General features: G+C 45.9%; 1 protein-coding gene across 1 annotated transcript in view; it reads left to right on the top strand.

Moving 5' to 3' along the window:
* Positions 1-22109, top strand: part of cacna2d3a (calcium channel, voltage-dependent, alpha 2/delta subunit 3a) — a 1147786-nt gene that overhangs the window by 892505 nt on the left and 233172 nt on the right. Inside the window, exon 25 of the mRNA XM_070894764.1 lies at positions 21850-21971. Coding sequence (XP_070750865.1) covers positions 21850-21971 — 122 coding nt within the window. The remainder of the gene's footprint in view (positions 1-21849; positions 21972-22109) is intronic.

The following is a 22109-nucleotide window of genomic DNA, read 5'->3' as shown; positions in this document are numbered from 1 at the left end:
GGGTTTTCAGGAAACTGATTGAGACCAAAGACTTGACCTTGGAAGTGGCGGCTCTGATAGCCCAGACATTTATCTCAAGGGAGGAAGAGACTAGAATGATGTATGACAAAAATCTTGGCTCAAATGCGGCAAACGACCAGGGAGTCAACATTGTTAATGCGGCACACAGTTCTCTAGGCAGACAAGGGCAATCGGACATGCCCGAGCATGTAGGCGAACCCAAAGGGGGAATTCAACAGAGACAATGGCTAGCTGAATGGCCATTCATGCCATCGCAATGGACAATGCGGCCAGTAATGGGGCCATCAACACCTGTTAATGATGCACTTAAGGACAGTTACAGAGACAGTCAGAGACGATCGACTGGTAATGGACCTTTTGTTTCCAACAATGGGGCCTCCAGCTCATGCTGGAGGTGTGGAGGCAAACACCCAGCCAGAGTTTGCAGGTATCAGCAATATACGTGCAGAAACTGCAACGTCAGCGGTTACTTGGCGCGTATGTGCAGGAAACCTGCAGCCAGGTTGATGTACGAGGAGGACGGGCCTGATGTAAGCCCTATGAGGCCAAATGAATACTGGGGGAAATCGCTGGAAGCTGAAGTTCAGCGAGTTCATGTGGAGCACATATACAGTTCATATACCAGGACGCCACCGATAATGATGAAAGTGCTCCTCAAGGGCATCCCAGTATTAATGGAGCTGGACACGGGGGCCAGCCAGTCCCTGATGAGTATCAAACAGTTCAAAAGGTTGTGGGTGTCCAAGGCTAGGAGGCCAAAATTATTGCCGATTGACGCACAGCTACAGACATATACAAAGGAGATCATTCCGGTGCAAGGCAATGCCACGGTAGTGGTGACCCACAAAGATTTGGAGAACAGGTTGCCACTCTGGATCGTCCAGGGGGATGGTCCCGTACTACTGAGGAGGAGTTGGCTTGCTGTCATGAACTGGAAATGGGGTGATGTCAATGCAATTTCTTCTGTGGAGCGAGTATCATGCTCACAGGTCCTGGACAAATTTGACTCATTATTTCAACCCGGCACTTTCATGGGGGCCAAAGTAGTGATCCACATAAACCCGGACGCCAGGCCAGTACACCACAAGGCCAGAGCGGCGCCGTACGTGATGTGGGAAAAGATAGTATGCGAATTGGACCGCCTAAGGGAAGGCATCATCTCGCCAGTCGAATTCAGTGACTGGGCAAGCCCGATTGTGCCGTTGCTCAAGGCGGATGGGTCGGTCAGGATATGTGGCGATTACAAGGCCACCATCAATCGTATGTCACTCCAAGACCAGTACCCGCTACCGAGAGCGGAGGACCTCTTTGCGACGCTGTCCAGTGGCAAACCTTTTTCAAAATTGGACCTGACCTCAGCTTACATGACCCAGGAGCTGGCGAGTGAGTCGAAGAAGCTGACCACCATCACGACACACAAGGGGTTGTTTGAGTATAACAGATTTCCGTTCGGGATTCGTTCGGCCACCGCGATCTTTCAGTGAAATATGGAAAGTCTCCTCAAGTTGATTCCAAGTACGGTGGTTTTTCAAGACGACATCCTCATCACGGGTCGCGATACTGAAGAACACCTCCACTGAAGGAGGTGCTACGCAGACTGGACCGGGTAGGGCTGCGACTGAAAAAGGTGAAGTGCGTCTTCTTAGCTCCAGAGGTAGAATTCCTGGGGAGGAGGGTAGCAGCAGATGGGATCAGACCTACTGCGTCCAAAACGGAAGCGATCCAGAGAGCACCCAAACCCCGTAACACGACGGAGCTGCGTTCGTTCCTGGGGCTCCTGAACTATTTTGGTAACTTTCTTCAGAAATTGAGCACGCTGTTAGAGCCGCTACACGTGCTCCTATGCAAAGGTCGCGATTGGGTCTGGGGGGACAGCCAGGAAAAGGCTTTTGATAGAGCACGCAATTTGTTATGCTCCAACAAACTGTTAACGTTATATGACCCGTGTAAGAAACTTGTGTTAACGTGCGATGCGTCGTCCTATGGGGTCGGGTGTGTGTTGCAGCATGTGAATGCCAATGTTCAATTACAGCCGGAAGCTTATGCCTCCAGAAGTCTGTCCCAGGCAGAAAGGGGCTACGGGATGGTAGAAAAGGAAGCACTAGCATGTGTATATGCAGTAAAAAAAATGCACCAGTACCTGTTTGGCAGGAAATTTGAGCTGGAGACAGATCACAAACCCCTAATGTCCCTTTTGGCCGACAACAAGGCCATAAATGCGAATGCATCGGCCCTCATACAGAAGTGGGCACTTACGTTAGCCACCTATGACTACACAATTCGGCACAGATGGGGCACTGAAAACTGTGCCGATGCACTCAGCAGACTCCCACTAGCCACCACTGAGGGAGCAACTGAGCATGATGCTGAGATGATCATGGCTGTTGAAGCTTTCGAAAGTGAAGGCTCACCTGTGACAGCCCGTCAGATTAAAGTCTGGACAAATAAAGACCCGCTACTGTCTTTAGTTAAGAAATGTGTCCTGAATGGGGACTGGGCAGCCACGTACGGGGCATGCTCTGAGGAATTTAAACCGTTTCTTACACGCAAGGGTGAACTCTCGATTCAAGCCGATTGCCTACTGTGGGGAAACCGAGTAGTCATGCCCCAGATGGGCAGAGAGGTGTTTATCAGAGAACTTCACAATGAGCACCCGGGCATTGTCATGATGAAGGCAATTGCCAGGTCACACGTTTGGTGGCCAGGGATAGATGCAGACCTGGAACTTTGTGTTTGCAGATGCAACACGTGTGCTCAGCTGGGCAACGCACCCAGGGAAGCCCCCCTTAGCCCCTGGTCCTGGCCGGCCAAGCCATGGTCACGCATCCATGTGGACTACGCAGGTCCTTTCATGGGAAAAATGTTTTTGGTTGTAGTAGACACCTATTCCAAATGGATTGAGTGTGCCATTTTAAATTCAAGCACACCCTCTGCCACGGTAGAAAGTCTACGGGCAATGTTCGCCGCCCATGGTCGACCGGATGTCTTGGTCAGTGACAATGGCCCGTGCTTCACAAGCACTGAATTCCAGGACTTTATGGCAGGCAATGGAATCAACCATGTCAGAACGGCACCGTTCAAGCCGGCCTCAAATGGCCAGGCGGAACGAGCAGTGCAGATAATCAAACAGGGGATGCTCAGAATCCAAGGGGGTTCCCTACAAAGCTGCTTATCACGCCTCCTGTTGGCCAATAGATCCCAACCACACTCGCTCACAGGGGTTCCACCTGCAGAGCTGCTAATGAAAAGGATGCTCAAAACCAGGTTATCCCTTATACACCCTACTATGAAAGAAATCGTTGAGAGCAGGCGTCAGTAACAATGTGACTACCATGACAAGAATGCGAGGGTGCGATGTATTGATGTCAATGACCCTGTTTTTGTCCTTAATTACGCTGCAGGGCCCAAATGGCTTGCAGGCACTGTGATTGCCAAAGAGGGGAATAGGGTTTTTTAGTTAAACTTACCAATGGACAAATCTGCCACAAACACGAGGATCAAACTAAAAGGAGGTTCAGCAACCAGATAGAAGAAGCAGAGGAAGAACACAACGTAGTTTACTCCACCACAGGTGACCGAACACCAGAACCAAGTGAAGGAAAGTCCAGTCACTGTGGGCAGTCCGGACAGGCCTGAGGCACCGCAAACAGCAGACACTCAGGCCAGCGCCCAACAACCGGAGCCCCAACTCAGGCGCTCTACAAGGAGCGGAAACCACCAGAGAGACTTAACCTGTGATCCCAAAAAGACTTTGGCGGGGGAGGTGATGTCATGTATTCAGCTATCATTGTCACCCATGTATAAGCTGACCTAAGCTGTACACCTTGAGAGCATTGACCACAAGGGGTGAACTTGTGGGAGACACTCCTAACCTGGACATTCAGGTATAAAAGGGGAAGCTCCACCCACCTTCATCACTTGAGGTCTTGGTAATAAAGGTAACTGGTCACAGAGTGACCTTCTCTCAAGTATGGGCCTCGTGTGCATTTATACTGTATAGTTAGGACATATCACCTACCATCTATGATCCACCACCACACACCCAACCAGCAATTGACCTAGCTGTCAACCACAAGGATGAACCCACCTTGCCCGACAGTCCAATCAGACCAGCCGAGCTGCTGTGCAGCGATGATCCAACCAACTCATCCATGCCAGGATTTCAACTCAGGCAATTGACCAGGGAACGTAGACCACCAGATCGCCTCAACCTGTAAATAACTTGTACTCAAAACTTTGGGGGAAGTGATGTTATGTATGTGAACCTCACCTGTGTGTAAGACTTGCCACAAGGCGGCACACCTGTGAGAGACCTATGGGTCACCTGTGTACCCTGGAGCAAGCAAGTATAAAAGGCAGTCCAACATGCTGCTGCCTCACTTTGGAGACCAAGGTCACAATGGTTTGAGCTTACAACACAGTCTCATGGAGTTATTCTGAACTTAACAACAACATTAAAAAATTCTTCCTGGAACAATTGTGAACAGCCTGTTTTGGAAAATTCATGTTATAATTGGCATTTTAACTGCCGGTAAAGTTCCTACTGCAATGGACCCAACGTCTGTTGAAATTCACATTGAATGGTTATACACATTCACTGTAATTTTTGTGATACATCCATATATCCAATCCATGTGTTATAGTAGATCATTTCAAGAATTGTGAGAGATGGAGTCAGTAAATGAATGACTAGGCCAGGGAAAAATCCCTGCACCTGAATGGGTAGGCTTGAGGCGCACCTGATATTTGGCCTCAACCCTCGCCATTGAAGTGGCTTTTAATTTCAGGGAGCTTATTAAAGCAGAATCAATCAGGAGGGGGCAACCGGGAAAGGGAGTGTGATCCAGAATGGGAGAGTGATCATGATGGTGGGTCAAGGTGGTGATCGAGAGAGGGGTCGAGACAGCGATTGGGAGGGGCTTAGGCGATGATCAGGAAGTGGGGGTTCAGGACAACCTAATTTTGCACAAGGGTCTCAAACATGCATTAAGCCCCTTATTTGCATATGCAAAGGAACAAACGTCTATTTCAGGTGTGGGCCCTGGATATCTTTTTGTTACCTACACCAATATGGCGGATGGTGCAATTCCCACTCATAATAAGCATAAGCTTCATGCCTGTTGTATTGGAGGCTTAAGAGGTTTGGAGGATTCCCTACATTGATGTCAGCCTTGGCCAAATGGTAGTGCTCGTGCCCCTGAGGCAAAGGATTGAGAGTTCAAGTCCCGTTCCAGAGATGTGAGCACATAATCTGAACTGACAGTTCAGTGTCAGTAACAGTGACAGTAATGAGGGAGTGCTGCACTGTTGGAGGTGCCATCTTTCAAATGCGATGTTAAACTGAGGCCCTCTCACAGATCCCATGGCACTATTTGAAGAACAACGGAGGAGTTGTGCTGGTCAATATTTATCCCTCAACCTTGGAGAGATATTTCCTTTGTAGGGTCCCTGTGCAAAGGTTCAATTTGAGGCCCTTACAGAGACATGGCAGTCGAGGCAGACAGTGTAGATGCACAGGTTGCAGGGTGCTGATGCCACCCTGTGTCAACCAACATCACTGAAACAGATTATCTGGCCCTTTCTATGCAGAAATTGGTTGCCACATTTCCCTATATTAAAACATTGACTGCAAGTCAGGTATTTAATTGGCTGTGAAGCATTTTGGGACATCCTGAGATCGTTCTTTTTTTGCATTGACCATATCCTGCACAATTTTCAGTGACTAACCCAAACCTATTGGAGCAACAGAATACAATACTTTCTCACCATGGGAAGGTCAATGCAGATCATTTACTGTTGTTGGCCACGTATGAATGTATAGACGAAAAAACACCGGTTTAGCACCTGCCATTGAAGGGGATGGGTCTCATTCTTAAATCTAGTGATCTCACTATGTATTTTAGGCTTGAGAGAAAAAATTACATCAGTGATATCCCAATATCTGAAATATCCTATTTTATAATATTTCTAGGTTAATTTTCATATCGAAATGGTTGGTTGAGCTGTAATTCACAACCAATCCGCCAACAGTTTAAGTTTACTCAGAATCCTTACAATATTTTTGTCACTTCTTGCATAAAATACAAGAGTTAACATAAAGCAGCATCAATTTAAAAAAATATTTAAGATTAGTAAACAAGTCAAAATGCTTCATTTTCTTTTTCTCCCCTCACCACATGCAATGTCTGAAGTAAAGTAATAACACCAATGCAAAATATATGTGAGCTGTTTTAAACGGAAGTGTATCAGGTGCCATTTATTCAATAAAGCTTAAACTTCTGTAATTTTTTTTTTAAAGCTGCTTTTATCTTTTCTCATAGCCTTGTGTGCGGATGTGATTGCCATCATTTATATTATATGTCGCTAAACAAATATAAAAAGGTTTGCAGAACATTTTTCAAGGCTGGCATTACTCCTTTATTTTCCAAGTAATAAAAGCAACTTTGAAGCAATGAAGACAGTGCTAATTTAAAAACACAAAAGGCACCCATGATTGAAATTTCACAGCACTAATTTAAGGCTTTTTTGGTTCTTTACATTCCAATGCTATTCAGTCCTTTAATCAATACCTGGGTCCCCATAGGGTTTTGGCACAATTAAAATTGAGTGTACAGCTTTAAATCAAATTCTGTGTACACTTCAGATCGACTTTTTATCAATGAATAATTACCAAGTGGGTTACTGTGTTTAAAGTTACAAAAACAATGATATCAGTGCTCAGATAGTAGCGTGTTTCAGACTCTCCTGAATTATCTTTTGTTTGGTCTCAACCCGACATGTCACGCACAGTTTAAAACTGCCAATAGAAAAGAGCTGTCAAGGGACATACGCTGGCTGTCAGTGTGGGGTCCATAGCTGCGAGGGCTGTCATTCATGGCTTCTATCTATGTTGGTTACAATGGCACCATTAGAGAGCTTGATGTAGGGGTGCCTGAACCAACTAATGTCACTGTTGTGATCAGGTGCGGGAAGAACATTGTTGGTGTTCAATACTTTCTGATTTGGCCCTAACATTAAGGCCATCTGAGGAAAAATTAAGTTCTGCCCATTGGGATTTATGATTTCAGAGCGATAAGTAGAAATACTTGTGCTTTAAAAAAGAAAGGAAGACATGTATATATATAGTGCCTTTCACAACCTCAATGTGTCCCAAAGTGCTTTACAGCCAAGTACTTTTGAAGTGTAGTCACTGTTGTAATGTAGGAAATGAGGCAGCCAATTTGCGCACAGCAAGCTCTCACACACAGCAATGTGATAATGACCAGATAATCTGTTTTTTTTGTAGTGTTGATTGAAGGATAATACTGGCCAGGACACCGAGGATAACTCCCGTGCTCTTCTTCGAAATAGTGCCATAGAATCTTTTGCGTCAACCTGAGAGCGCAAATGAGACCTTGGTTTAACGTCTCATCTGAAAGACGGCACCTCCGACAGTGCAGCATTCCATAACACTGTCCTGGAGTTTCAGTCTAGATCTTTGTGCTCAAGTTTCTGGAGTGGGACTTCAACCCACAACTTTCTGACTCAGAGGCGAGAGTGCTACCAAGTGAGCGACAGCTGACACTGAAAATGCCTTCTTGAGACATTTTCTCCTGCGGTCTGAAATTGGGAGATGTTAGTTTAGGGATTTACATTAATTAACTATTAATATCAAGGTAATAACCACTAGGTACAGTTATGTATTTTTTATTTTCTCTAACTAGTATTTTATTAGTTATTTCACACCAAGTCCCCAATATCCAATTTAAAAAACAATTTTCTCAATTTTTTTCAATAAGTATTCTGTGAAAAAGCGTGCTGCATTCAATGCTGATTGCGCATTTGTAAAATTTGCCATGGAAATGGATCATTCTGTGATTGAGAGTGTACATTCCAGGCATGCCTTTAATGCTGAGATATTATTCATAGAATCATAGACTCATAGAAGTTTACAGCATAGAAGGAGGCAATTCATCCCATCGTGTCTGTGCTAGCCGAAAAAGAGCTATCCAGCCTAATGCCACTTTCCAACTCATGGTCCGTAGCCTTTCAAGCATTTTTTAAATGCAATGAAGGTTTCTGCCTTTAGCACCCTTTCAGGCAGTGAGTTCCAGACACTAACCACCCTCTAGGTGAAAAAAATGCTCCTCAATACCCTCTAATCCTTCCACCAATTACTTTAAATCTATACCCCCCGGTTATTGACCTCTCTGCTGAGGGATATAGGTCCTTTCTATCCACTCTACCCTTATAATACTTGCACCTCAATTAAGTCTCCCTCTAGCCTCGTCTGTTCCAAAGAAAACAACCCCAGCCTATCTAATCATTCCTCATAGATAAATTCTCCAGTCCTAGCAAAATCCTCATAAATCTTCTCTGTACCCTCTCTAGTGCAATCACATCTTTCCTGTAATGTGGTGACCAGAACTACGTAGTACTCTAGCTGTGGCGTAACTAGTGTTTTATACAATTCCAGCATATCCTCCCTGCTCTTATATTCTATGCCTCAGCTAATAAATGAAAGTATCCCATATGCCTTCTTAATTACCTTATCTACCTGTCTTACTACCTTCAGGGATTTGTGGACATGCAGTCTGAAGTCTCTTTGTTCCTCTACACTTCTCAGTATCCTACCATTTATTATGTATTCCCTTGCCTTATTAGCCCTCCCCAAATGAATTACCTCACATTTCTCTAGATTGAATTCATTTGCCACTTTTCTGCACACATGACCAGTCCATTGATATCTTCCTGCAGTCTACAGTCTAAGCTGTGCCTCTCTAAATGAAAATAAATACTGTCCCTCATAAAAATTTCCAATAATTTGCCCACCACCAAGGTTAGGCTGACTGACCTGTAATTACACAGTCTATCCCTTTCTCCCTTTTTAAACAATGGTAAAATGTTAGCAGTCCTCTGGCACCACACCTGCAGCCAGAGAGGATTGGAAAATGATGGTCAGAGCCTCTGCTATTTCCTCCCTTGCTTTTCTTAACCACTTAGGATAAATTTCATCCAGGCCTAACGATTTATCTACTTTCAAAGATGCTAAACGCATTTGATTTTAATAATGCACTTGTTGATTCTAGTGTTGTATCATAGTTGTGTATTGTGAGCTTTTTTCAGCTCGAAATGTAGCATATAATGACCTAGAATGGTAAATGCAAGGTTGATATAATAGTTTTCAGGCAAACATAGAAACATAGAAAATAGGTGTAGGAGTAGGCCTTTCAGCCCTTCGAGCCTGCACTGCCATTCAATAAGATTATGGCTGATCATTCCTTCTGTACCCCTTTCTGCTTTCTCTCCATACCTCTTGATTCCCTTAACAGTAAGAGCCATATCTAACTCTCTCTTGAATATATCCAGCAAACTGGTATCAACAACTCTCTGCAGCAGGGAATTCCACAGGTTAACAACTCTCTGAGTGAAGAAGTTTCTCCTCATCTCAATCCTAAATGGCCTACCTGTTATCCTAAGACTATGTCCTCTGGTTCTGGATTTCCCCAACATCCGGAACATTCTTCCCGCATCTAACCTGACCAGTCCCGTCAGAATCTTATATGTTTCTATAAGATCCCCTCTCATCCTTCTAAACTCCAGTGAATAAGGGCCCAGTTGATCTAGTCTCTCCGCATATGACAGCCCAGCCATCCCTGAAATCAGTCTGGTGAACCTTCGCTGCACTCCCTCAATAGCAAGAACGTCCTTCCTCAGACTAGGAGATCAAAACTGAACACAATATTCCAGGTGAGGCCTCACTAAGGCCCTGTACAACTGCATTAAGACCTCCCTGCTTCTGTATTCAAATCCCCTAGCTATGAAGGCCAACAAACCATTTGCCTTCTTTACCGCCTGCTGTACCTGCGTGCCCACTTTCAGAGACTGATGAATCATGACACCCAGGTCTCATTGCACCTCCCCTTTTCCTAGTCTGCCACCATTCAGATGATATTCTGCCTTCGTGTTTTTGCCCCCAAAATGGATAACCTCACATTTATCCACATTACACTGCATCTGCCATGCATTTGCCCACTCACCTAATCTGTCCAAGTCACCCTGCAGCCTCTTAGCGTCCTCCTCACAGCTCACACCGCCACCCAGTTTAGTGTCATCTGCAAACTTGGAGATATTACACTCAATTCCTTCATCCAAATCGTTAATGTATATTGTAAAGAGCTGGGGTCCCAGCACTGAGCCCTGCAGCACTCCATTAGTCACTGCCTGCCATTCTGAAAAGGACCCGTTCATCCCGACTCTCTGCTTCCTGTCTGCCAACCAATTCCCTATCCACGTCAGTATATTATCCCCAATACCATGTGGTTTGATTTTGCACAACAATCTCTTGTGCGGGACCTTGTCAAAAGCCTTTTGAAAGTCCAAATACACCACATCCACTGGTTCTCCCTTGTCCACTCTGCTAGTTATATCCTCAAAAAATTCCAGAAGATTCGTCAAGCATGATTTCCCTTTCATAAATCCATGCTGACTTGGTCCGATCCTCTCACTGCTTTCCAAATGCGTTGCTATTTCATCCTTCATGATTGATTCCAACATTTTCTCCACTAATAATGTCAAGCTAACCGGTCTATAATTATCCGTTTTCTCTCTCCCTCCTTTTTTAAAAAGTGGTGTTACATTAGCTACCTTCCAGTCCATGGGAACAGATCCAGAGTCGATAGACTGTTGGAAAATGATCACCAATACATCCACTATTTCTAGGGCCACTTCTTTGAGCACTCTGGGATGCAGACTATCAGGCCCTGGGGATTTATCGGCCTTGAATCCCATCAATTTCCCTAACACAATTTCCTGCTTAATAAGGATATCCTTCAGTTCCTCCTTCTCACTAGACCCACTGTCCCCTAGTACCTTCGGAAGGTTATTTGTATCTTCCTTCGTGAAGACAGAACCGAAGTATTGGTTCAATTGGTCTGCCATTTCTTTGTTCCCCATTATAATTTCACCTGAATCTGACTGCAAGGGACCTACATTTGTCTTTACTCATCTTTTTCTCTTCACATATTTATAGAAGCTTTTGCAGTCAGTTTTTATATTCCCTGCAAGCTTCCTCTCGGACTCTATTTTCCCCCTCTTAATTAAACTATTTGTCCTCCTCTGTTGAATTCTAAATTTCTCCCAGTCCTCAGGTTTGTTGCTTTTTCTAGCCAATTTATATGCCTCTTCCTTGGCTTTAACACTATCCTTAATTTCCTTTGTTAGCCATAGTTGAGCCACCTTCCCAGTTTTATTTTTACTCCAGACAGCGATGTACATATGCTGAAGTTCATCCATGTGATCTTTAAATGTTTGCCATTGCTTATCCACTGTTAACCCTTTGAGTATCGTTTGCCTGTCTATTCTAGCCAATTCACGCCTCATACCGTCGAAATTACCTTTCCTTAAGTTCAGGACCCTAGTTTCCGAATTAATTTTGTCACTCTCCATCTTAATAAGGAATTCTACTATATTATGGTCACTTTTCCCCAAGGGGCCACGCACAACAAGATTGCTAATTAGTCCCTTCTCATTACACATCACCCAGTCTAGGATGGCCAGCTCCCTGGTTGGTTCCTCGACATATTGGTCTAGAAAACCATCCTTAACACACTCCAGGAAATCCTCCTCCACCGCATTGCTACCAGTTAGGTTAGTCCAATCAATGTGTAGATTAAAGTCGCCCATGATTACTGCTGTACCTTTATTGCACACATCCCTTATTTCTTGTTTGATGCTGTCCCCAACCTCACTACTACTATTTGGTGGTCTATACACAACTCCCACAAAGCGTTTTCTGCCCTTTGGAATTCCGCAGCTCCACCCATACCGATTCCACATCATCCAGGCTAATGTCCTTCCTTACAATTGCATTGATTTCATCTTTAACAAGCAACGCCACCCCGCCTTCTTTTCCTTTCTGCCTATCCTTCCTAAATGCTGAATACCTTGGATGTTAAGTTCCCAGCCTTGGTCATTCTGGAGTCATGTCTCCGTGATGCCAATCACATCGTATCCGTTAACTGCTATCTGCACAGTTAATTCATCCACCTTATTCCAAATACTCCTCGCATTGAGGCACAGAGCCTTCAGGCTTGTTTTTTTAACACACTTTGCCCCTTTAGAATTTTGCTGTAATGTGGTCCTTTTTGTTTTTTGCCTTGGGTTTCTCTGCCCTCCACTTTTACTATTCTCCTTTCTATCTTTTGCTTCTCACTCCATTTTATTTCCCTCTGTCTCCCTGCATAGGTTCCCATCCCCCTCCCATTTAAGTTTAACTCCTCCCCATAAGCATTAGCAAACACTCCCCCAAGGACATTGGTTCCGGTCCTGCCCAGGTGCAGACCGTCCGGTTTGTACTGGTCCCACCTCCCCCAGAACCGGTTCCAATGTCCCAGGAATTTGAATCGCTCCCTTCTGCACCACTCCTCAAGCCACGTATTCATCTGAGCTATCCTGCGATTCCTACTCTGACTAGCACGTGGCACTGGTAGCAATCCTGAGATTACTACTTTTGAGGTCCTACTTTTTAATTTAGCTCCTAGCTCCGTAAATTCGCCTCGTAGGACCTCATCCCGTTTTTTTACCGATGTCATTGGTACCTAAATGCACCACGACAACTGGCTGTTCACCCTCCCTTTTCAGAATGTCCTGCACCCATCTGTGACATCCTTGACCCTTGCACCAGGGAGGCAACATACCATCCTGGAGTCTCGGTTGCGGCCGCAGAAATGCCTATCTATTCCCCTTACAATTGAAACCCCTATCACTATTGCTCTCCCACTCTTTTTCCTGCCCTCCTGTGCAGCAGAGCCAGCCACGGTGCCATGAACTTGGCTGCTGCTGCCCTCCCCTGATGAGTCATCCCCCTCAACAGTACTCAAAGCAGTGTATCTGTTTTGCAGGGGGATGACCGCAGGGGACTCCTGCACTACCTTCCTTGCTCTACTCTTCCTGTTGGTCACCCATTCCCTATCTGGCTGTATACCTTTTACCTACAATGTGACCAACTCGCTAAATGTGCTATTCACGTCATTGTCAGCATCGTGGATGCTCCAGAGTGAATCCACCCGCAGCTCCAGTGTCGCAATGCGGTCCGTCAGGATCTGCAGGCGGATACATTTCCCGCACACGTAGTCGTCAGGGACACTGGAAGCGTCCCTGAGTTCCCACATAGTACAGGAGGAGCATAACACGTGTCCGAGCTCTCCTGCCATGACTTAACCCTTAGATAAACTTAAATTGGCAACAACAATGTTAAAAGTTTACTTACTGATGAAAATAAAAGAAAAACTACTTACCAATCACCAGCCAATCACTTACCCCATTGGCTGTGACAACACCTTTCGTTTTCTTTCTACTTCTTTTTTGCCTTCTCCCTGTAGCTGCACAAGCCACACCTCTCCACGCACCTCCCGAGCCTCTCGCCGAAGTCCTGACTACCTCTCCACGCACCTCCTTGACCTGGCAAGGCTGCATGTTGTAGAAATAAAAATAAAATAAAGGCTACGTACTGAAGGAGAAGAATTTCTGGTCACAGCCCACTATGTTTTAAATAGCGCTATTGGGAATCCTACCCTTCGGCACTTAGTTACATATTTCGCTCCAAGATCGGGAGGCGCGTTGTTACAGATCATGAGACAGTGATTAAATTATGAAAGGTTCACTTGGTTCAATGAAACATGTGAAAGAGAAATCCTAACTCATGGATTGGCAAGAGAAGTTGGAGTTTGCAGTCAGGGGATGAGGATGGGGAAGTTTTAATGGGGGGGCAGAGGGGGGGTGGCGGCGGCAGTGGTGGAGTTATCTTACACAGCATTTCAATGACTGACCATTAGCCCATCAAATACAGAAAACACTAAAAGAATGACTTTAAGATTGTAAATGTTTGTGTCTAAAATTACATTTTTAGTGTATTTAAAATATCAATTCCCCAGCACAAGTATCATTCCTTTATCTGCCTGGGAAATACGCCATGTGGCTAAGAGTGTTATGAATGACTCCACGAGGCAATGTGTTGTACTCAAATTGTAGTGACCTTGGTCCTTTATTCATAACTCCAGAGTGAGGCGGCCACATGGTGGCTAACCTTTTATACAGCCTCTGCCACCAGGGCAGGAAACCCCGGTTTTCACCAGTTGCACCCTCTAGTGGTGCCAGCATAGTATGAGTTGTTATGTATGAATGAAGAGTCTGACTGGATACTGTGAGCTCAAAGTAAAATATGACATTAGTCTTTTATTGCAGGTCTCCGGAGTGCCTCTCCAGCCTGTGAGGCCTCCTAAAGTACCTGTGCTCCCAAGGAATTGTGGGAGTCTTTGGGACTCCAGAGGATGAGCCCTCTGGTGGCTACACAAGGTATATACAGGTTTACATATATAACAACGCTCCCCCGCCCCCCTAAAGTCAACAGTGTAACTATTTACAAGATGAGTCGATCTGGGGCCTTCCTTTCCCTGGTTGATCGTCTCGGTGCAAATGCTGGTTTTGGCGAGTCATTTGTTGGGCCCCCGCTGGGCTGCTGTACAGCTGGCTTTGCTGGGCTGCCTAGTGTGGTGAGCCCTGCTGGGCTGCTGCGGGTGATGGGTTCTGCTTCGTGTCCAACCGCGGTGTCGGTTGCCACTGGTATGTATGTTGGGGGATCCAAGAAGGTAGGGTCCAAAGTGGGTTGCTCAGGATAGTCCGTGAATCTGAGTTTGATTTGGTCCAAGTGTTTCCGGTGAATGAGTCCATTTGAAAGTTTGACCCGAAACACCCTGCTCCCCTCTTTGGCTAAAATAGTACCGGGCAGCCACTTGTAACCTTGTCCATAGTTCAACACAAATACAGGATCATTGATTTCAATTTCGCGTGACACATTTGCGCTATCATATGTACTTTGTTGAAGCCGCCTGCTCTCTACCTGTTCATGTAGATCAGGGTGAACTAACGAGAGTCTTGTCTTAAGTGCCCTTTTCATGAGCAGTTCAGCAGATGGAATCCCAGTGAGCGATTGGGGTCTTGTGCGGTAGCTAAGCAGAACTCGATATAGGCGAGTCTGCAGTGAGCCTTCAGTTACCCTTTCCAAGCCCTGCGTGATTGTTTGAACTGCTTGTTCTGCCTGACCGTTGGACGCTGGCTTAAACGGGGCAGATGTAACATGTTTGATCCCATTGCGGGGTCATGAACTTTTTGAACTCGGCACTGGTGAAACATGGCCCGTTGTCGCTCACAAGGACATCAGGCAATCCGTGCATGGCAAACATGGCCCGCAGGCTTTCAGTGGTGGCAGCAGACGTGCTTGCCGACATTATCTCACATTCAATCCATTTGGAATACGCATCTACAACTACAAGGAACATTTTACCCAAAAACGGGCCTGCATAATCGACATGAACCCTGGACCACGGTTTGGAGGACCACGACCATAAACTTAGTGGCGCCTCCCTGGGTACATTGTTTAACTGTGAGCAGATGTTACATTTATGCACGCAGAACTCTAAATCCACATCGATACCGGGTCACCACACGTGGGATCTGGCTATCCTATTCATCATTACGATGCCTTGGTGAGTACTGTGGAGGTCACTGATGAAAGTGTCCCTGCCCTACCCGATTACCCCACAGAAGGCAGTCTGCCTGTATAGACATTTCACCTTTGCGCCGCTGATATGGCTTTATCTCTTCCTGCATTTCCACTGGGACACTGGTCCAGCTCCCGTGAAGCACACAATTTTTTACTAGGGACAGTAAGGGGTCCTGGCTCGTCCAGGTTCTAATCTGTCGGGCTGTGACGGGTGATTGCTCAATCTCGAATGCTTCCATAACCATGACTAAATCTGCAGGCTGTGCCATTTCCACCCCGTGGTGGGCAATGGCAACCTACTGAGAGTATCGGCCCAGTTTTCTGTGCCTGGTCTGTGGCGGATGGCGTAGTTGTATGTGGACAACGTGAGCGCCCGTCTCTGGATGCGGGCCGATGCATTCGTATTTATTCCCTTACTTTCGGAGAAAAGGGATATCAGTGGCTTATGGTCAGTTTCCAATTCAAATTTGAACCCAAACAGATATTGATGCATTTTCTTTACCCCATAAACACACGCAAACACTTCTTTTTCAATCATGCTGTAGGCTCTCTCAGCCTTAGACAAACTTCTGGATGCATAAGCAACCGGTTGCAATTTCCCAGATTCATTAGCTTGTTGCAATACACACCTGACACTGTATGACGACGCATCACATGCTAGTACCAAACGCTTACATGGATCATACAACACAAGCAATTTGTTTGAGCATAACAATTTTCTAGCTTTTACAAAGGCATTTTCTTGGCTTTTGCCCCATATCCAGTCATCTCCTTTAAGCAGTAAGGCGTGCAGTGGTTCTAACAATGTGCTGGGACCCGGTAAGAAGTTACCAAAGTAGTTCAGAGTCCTAGAAACGACCGCAGCTCCATCACGTTCTCTGGCCTCGGTGTGTTCTCGATTGCCTCTGTCTTCGAATCAGTAGGCCTGATGCCGTCCGCCGCGATTCTTCTCCCCAGGAACTCCACTTTAGGCACCAGGAAAATGCACTTCGAGCATTTTAACTTGAGCCCCATGTGGTTGAGTCGACTAAGAACCTTCTCCAGGTTCTACAGATGCTCGACTGTGTTCCGACCTGTGACCAATATGTCGTCCTGGAAGACCACCGTGCGCGGGACCGACTTCAGTAAGCTTTCCATGTTTCTCTGAAATATCGCCGCAGCTGATCGAATTCCAAATGAGCATCAGTTGTAGATGAAGAGACCTTTGTGCGTGTTGATGCAGGTGAGGCCCTTCGATGATTCCTCCTGCTCCTGATTCATGTAGGCCGAGGTCAATGAATGTCTTTCCTCCTGCCAGCGTCGCAAAAAGGTCATCTGCCTTTGGTAGTGGGTATTGATCCTGCAGGGAGAAACGATTGATAGTTACTTTGTAATCACCATAGATTCTGACGGTACCGTTTTCCTTGAGGACTGGGACAATAGGACTGGCCCACTCGTTGAATTCGATCGGCGAAATGATGCCCTCTCATTGCAGCCGGTCTAGCTCGATCTCTACCCTTTCTCTCATCATATACGGTACTACTCACGCCTTGTGATGGATGGGTCGCGCCCCCGGAATTAGGTGGATCTGCACTTTTGCTCCTTGGAATTTCACGATGCCTGGTTCGAACAGCGAAGGGAATTTGTTTAAGACCTGGGCACACCAGGTGCCGTCAGCGGACGAGAGCGCTCGAACGTCGTCCCAGTTCCAGCGTATCTTTCCCAGCCAGCTCCTGCCGAGCAGAGTGGGACCATTGCCCGGTATCACCCAGAGTGGTAGCTTGTGCACCGCTCCATCGTAGGAGACCTTTACAGTAGCACTGCCGATTATGGGAATCAGTTCCTTTTCGTGTGAATGGGAGTCAAGACTGGCCTTGAGGCCTTGCTGCACCACAATTTATCGAAAGTCTTTTTGCTCATAATGGACTAGCTCGGGCCCGTGTCCAGCTCCATTGACACCGGGAGTCCATTCAATTCAACCGTTAGCATTATCAGGGGACAAATCGTGGTGAATGTGTGCACCCCATATAGCTCTGCCTCCTCAGTCTGAGGCTCTGGTTCATTGTGATCCTCCATGGATCTGTCCTCCTCTGCAACATGGTGGTTTGCCCTGTACATGTGGAGCCTGCCCTGTATGTTGCGATTTGAAAACAACATCACTTTGGTCACAGTACTTGTAGCAGCACTCGTGTGCTGAGAGATTTGCTTAGTATTGTCACTGGTGGCAATGAACGCCTGGGCTATCGCTATGGCTTTACTCAAGGTTGGGGTCTCCACAGTCAAAAGTTTGCAAAGTATCACTTCATGGCCAATGCCAAGTACGAAAAAGTCTCTGAACATGTGCTCCAAATGTTCTTCAAATTCGAAATGTCCTGCAAGGCGCCTTAACTCGGCGACATAACTCGCCACTTCCTGGCCTTCAGACCTTTTGAAGGTGTAGAACCAGTACCTCACCATCAGATTGCTTTCCTTTGGGTTCAAATGCTCTCGGACCAGTGTGCACAAATCATTGTATGATTTTTCCGTGGGTTTCGCTGGAGCAAGCAGATTTTTTATGTGGCCATACGTTGGTGCCCCACAGACAGTGAGGAGGCTCGCCCTTCATTTGGCAGCATTCTCTTCTCCATCTAGCTCGTTGGCCATGAAGTATTGGTCGAGTTGCTCCACAAAGGATCCCAATCATCTCCCTCCGAAAATTTCTCCAGGATGCTCACTATTCTCTGCATCATTGGGACCTGTATCTCGTCGCCAGTTGTTATGTATGAATGAAGAGTCTGACTGGATACTGTGCGCTCAAAGTAAAGTGTGACCTTAGTCTTTTATTGCAGGTCTCCAGAGTGCTTCTCCAGGCTGTGAGGCTTCCTTAAGTACCTGTGCTCCCAAGGAATTGTGGGATCCCTTGGGATTCCAGGGGATGAGCCCTCTGTTGGCTACACAAGGTATATACAGGTTTACATATATACCCGCCATCACCTCAGTGAGACCCCAACACTGCACGAGGTAGAAAAAGCCATAAGACAGCTCAAGAACAACACGGCTATGGGTGCGGATGGAATCCCTGCTGAGGCATTGAACTATGGCGGAGAGGCACTGCTGACACGAATACATGACCTCATCTCTCTCATCTGGAGGGAGGAGAGCATGCTGGGGGATCTCAGAGATGCAGTAATTGTGACCATCTTTAAAAAAAGGGACGTCTGACTGCGGTAACTACAGAGGAATCTCTGTGTTATCAGCCACTGGGAAAGTTGTCGCTAGAGTCCTCCTCAACCATCTTCTTCCCGTGGCCGAGGAGCTCCTCCCGGAGTCACAGTGCGGATTTCGTCCCCTACGGGGCACAACGGACATGATTTTTGCAGCGCGACAGCTACAGGAAAAATGTAGAGAACAGCGCCAGCCCTTATACATGGCCTTCTTCAACCTTACAAAGGCCTTTGACACTGTCAACTGTGAGGATCTATGGAGTGTCCTCCTCCATTTCGGATGCTCCCAAAAGTTCGTCACCATCCTCCATCTGCTCCACGACGACATGCAGGCCGCAATCCTTACCAGCGGATCCATCACAGACCTAATTCATGTCCGGACCGGATTCAAACAGGGCTGCGTCATCGCCCCAACTCTCTTCTCAATCTTTCTCGCCACCATGCTCCACCTCATAGTCAACAAGCTCCCCGCTGGAGTGGAACTAAACTACAGAACCAGTGGGAACCTGTTCAACCTTCGCCATCTCCAGACCAGATCCAAGTCCACCCCAACCTCTGTCGTCAAGCTACAGTACGAGGACGACGCCTGCGTCTGAGCACATACAGAGGCTGAACTCCAGGACATAGTCAACGTATTTACTGAGGCGTACGAAAGCATGGGCCTTACGCTAAACGTCCGTAAGACAAAGATCCTCCACCAGCCTGTCCTCACCGCACAGCACTGCCCCCCAGTCATCAAGTTCCACGGCGCGGCCCTGGACACCATTGACCACTTCCCATATCTCGGGAGCCTCCTATCAACAAAAGCAGGCATCGACGACTAGATCCAACACCGCCTCCAGTGCGCCGGTGCAGCCTTCGGTCGCCTGAGGAAAAGAGTGTTTGAAGACCAGGCCCCCAAAACTGCTACCAACCTGTAGTAATACCTGCCCTCCTGTATGGCTCAGAGACATGGACCATGTACAGCAGACACCAAGTTGCTGGAGAAATATCACCAACGATGTCTCCACAAGATCCTGCAAATCCCCTGGGAGGACAGGCGCACCAACATCAGCGTCCTCACTCAGGCTAACATCCCCAGCATTGAAGCACTGACCACACTCTATCAGCTCCCCTGGGCAGGCCACATAGTCCGCATGCCAGACACAAGACTCCCAAAGCAAGTGCTCTATTCATGGCAAACGAGCCAAAGGTGGGTAGCGGAAACATTACAAGGACACCCTCAAAGCCTCCCTGATAAAGTGCAACATCCCCACTGACACCTGGGAGTCCCTGGCCCAAGACCACCCTAAGTGGAGGAAGTACACCCAAGAGGGCGCTGAGCACCTCGAGTCTCAACCCAGAGAGCATGCAGAAATCAAACGCAGACAGGGAAAGAGCGTGCGGCAAATCAGTCCCACCCACCCCTTCCCTCAACGATTATCTATCCCACCTGTGACAGAGTCTGAGGCTCTTGTATTGGACTGTCCATCCACCAAAGAACTCACTTCAGGAGTGGAAGCAAGTCTTCCTCGATTCCGAGGGACTGCCTATGAATGATACACAGTGTAAACCTTATTGATAGTACATCAGGTAAACAAGGCTCCATCTTATGCAACTACACAGTGACTACACAGAGAGTATATCTATAGTCTGCATATATAACACAGAGAGTATGCTGGTGACCTCTGCCTGTATGAGTTGACCTCTGAGAGTTAAATGAACATGCCCAGGGGTGACTGTCCTTCAATTTTTCCCTCATTCCCTGGAGGAGGTGTCAGCCTCTGCATGGGTAAAACAGGAAACCCAACTGAGTGCGTATTAAATCTATGGGACACGACACTATGTGCTGTGCATTAGTGCTTCAGGGAGCTGTGAAAGGGATTACTCTCTCATCTCTAATCTGCTTAATTTGTGTATGCAGATGCATCAGAAAATAATAATTAAGGGTATTTTTCAATGCTTCATTTCTGAACACTGTCAAGCAATCTAAATATAGAGAGAGTTTGTTAAATCGACCACAAAAGCTTGAAGATAAATTTTCAGCATAAATTTGCAGTCAAAATAATTCAGTTCAATGACTGAAATGATAACTCTTTCAGAATCAAGCTGCTGATCATCTGATTGACCTAAACTTTGTGGTGAGAATATCTGTGAGGCCATCAGCGGTCACTGTTATTATGGAGTAACTCGGACAGCAACTTCCAGCAACTGCACATGCGCAGTTAAACGCAGAAATCAGGAAGTTGCTGTCCAATTTGCCCTGCTCCTCCACAATCTTTGCTCTAACAGTATCTCGCTGAGAGACTTGACATTGAAATATGTATAAGGGTGTAAATTTGTGGTAGTTACGCCACTAGATACCCACTAAATACACCAGAAAACGTCCGGGCTTGTCCATTCAAGTGTAAATAAATTTTTAATGACATGATAAGTCTTAATTACTGGCAAACAAGCACCCTGGCACTGAAAATTAACTTTAGCAAGTGTAGTGTCTCATTCCTTCAGATTTTAATAATTGTTGGAGTTTTTTTCAACTTTTTCTTTCTGACTCTTTTATTCTAACTTACATTTCTTAGTTTAGACTCTGCGTGTCTCAATGAGGATTCTTCAATCTGATTGTTTGAAGAGACACGCTGTTGCTTTCCCTGTTCACACAGATCCCAGATCCCCTGTAGAGAGGATGACTGTAAGTTGCTACTCAAAAGCCCAAGAAAAGTCTGAGCAGTTGTCAGCATAATGAATGGCGAATGCCGTTCCTTCACTGTTGACCGCAAAATCTGGGCCATTATAAATATCAGCTTCTATCTGTGTGCTGAATTGTGCATCACCATCAGATCAGTAACAATGTTGGATCAATTTAAATTATAAATCATGTTTCCAAAAAATAATCTTGTGATTTGATTTGTTTAATGAAAACATTTATTTTGTTTAAATGAGTTTCTGAGTAAGTACCTCAGACCATGTTACCAGTCAGTTTGTGTAGCAAGTTAAGAAGCAATGGGAGGGGAAACAATCTCTTGTAACTATGACTTATTAATAGTAAGAATATGGCATCGAGCCTTTTTTGGAAATGTTAAGCAAAATGAAAACTATGGAATTAATAATTTTTTCCTCTGTTTCAAGAGATTTCTTGAGTGCACAGGACAGGGAAAGTATTTTTACTGCAGATCATTTCCCTCTGTGGTACAGGAAATCAGCAGAACAACTTCCAGGCACTTTTGTCTATTCCATTCCATTTAGTACAGGTTAGTGATTTTTTTTGTGTACAGAAGTATCTCAGGGTGGTATTAATTGTTCATTTTGCAATCACTTTTATGCAATTCACAAGTAATATATTTTATTTTAAATGGTTTCTTAAAGTGAATTTAAGCTTCCAGTAATTA

Source organism: Pristiophorus japonicus, chromosome 12 (genome assembly GCF_044704955.1).
Source record: "Pristiophorus japonicus isolate sPriJap1 chromosome 12, sPriJap1.hap1, whole genome shotgun sequence".
NCBI lineage: Eukaryota > Metazoa > Chordata > Chondrichthyes > Pristiophoridae > Pristiophorus > Pristiophorus japonicus.
This window is presented reverse-complemented; position numbering and strand designations above follow the sequence as displayed.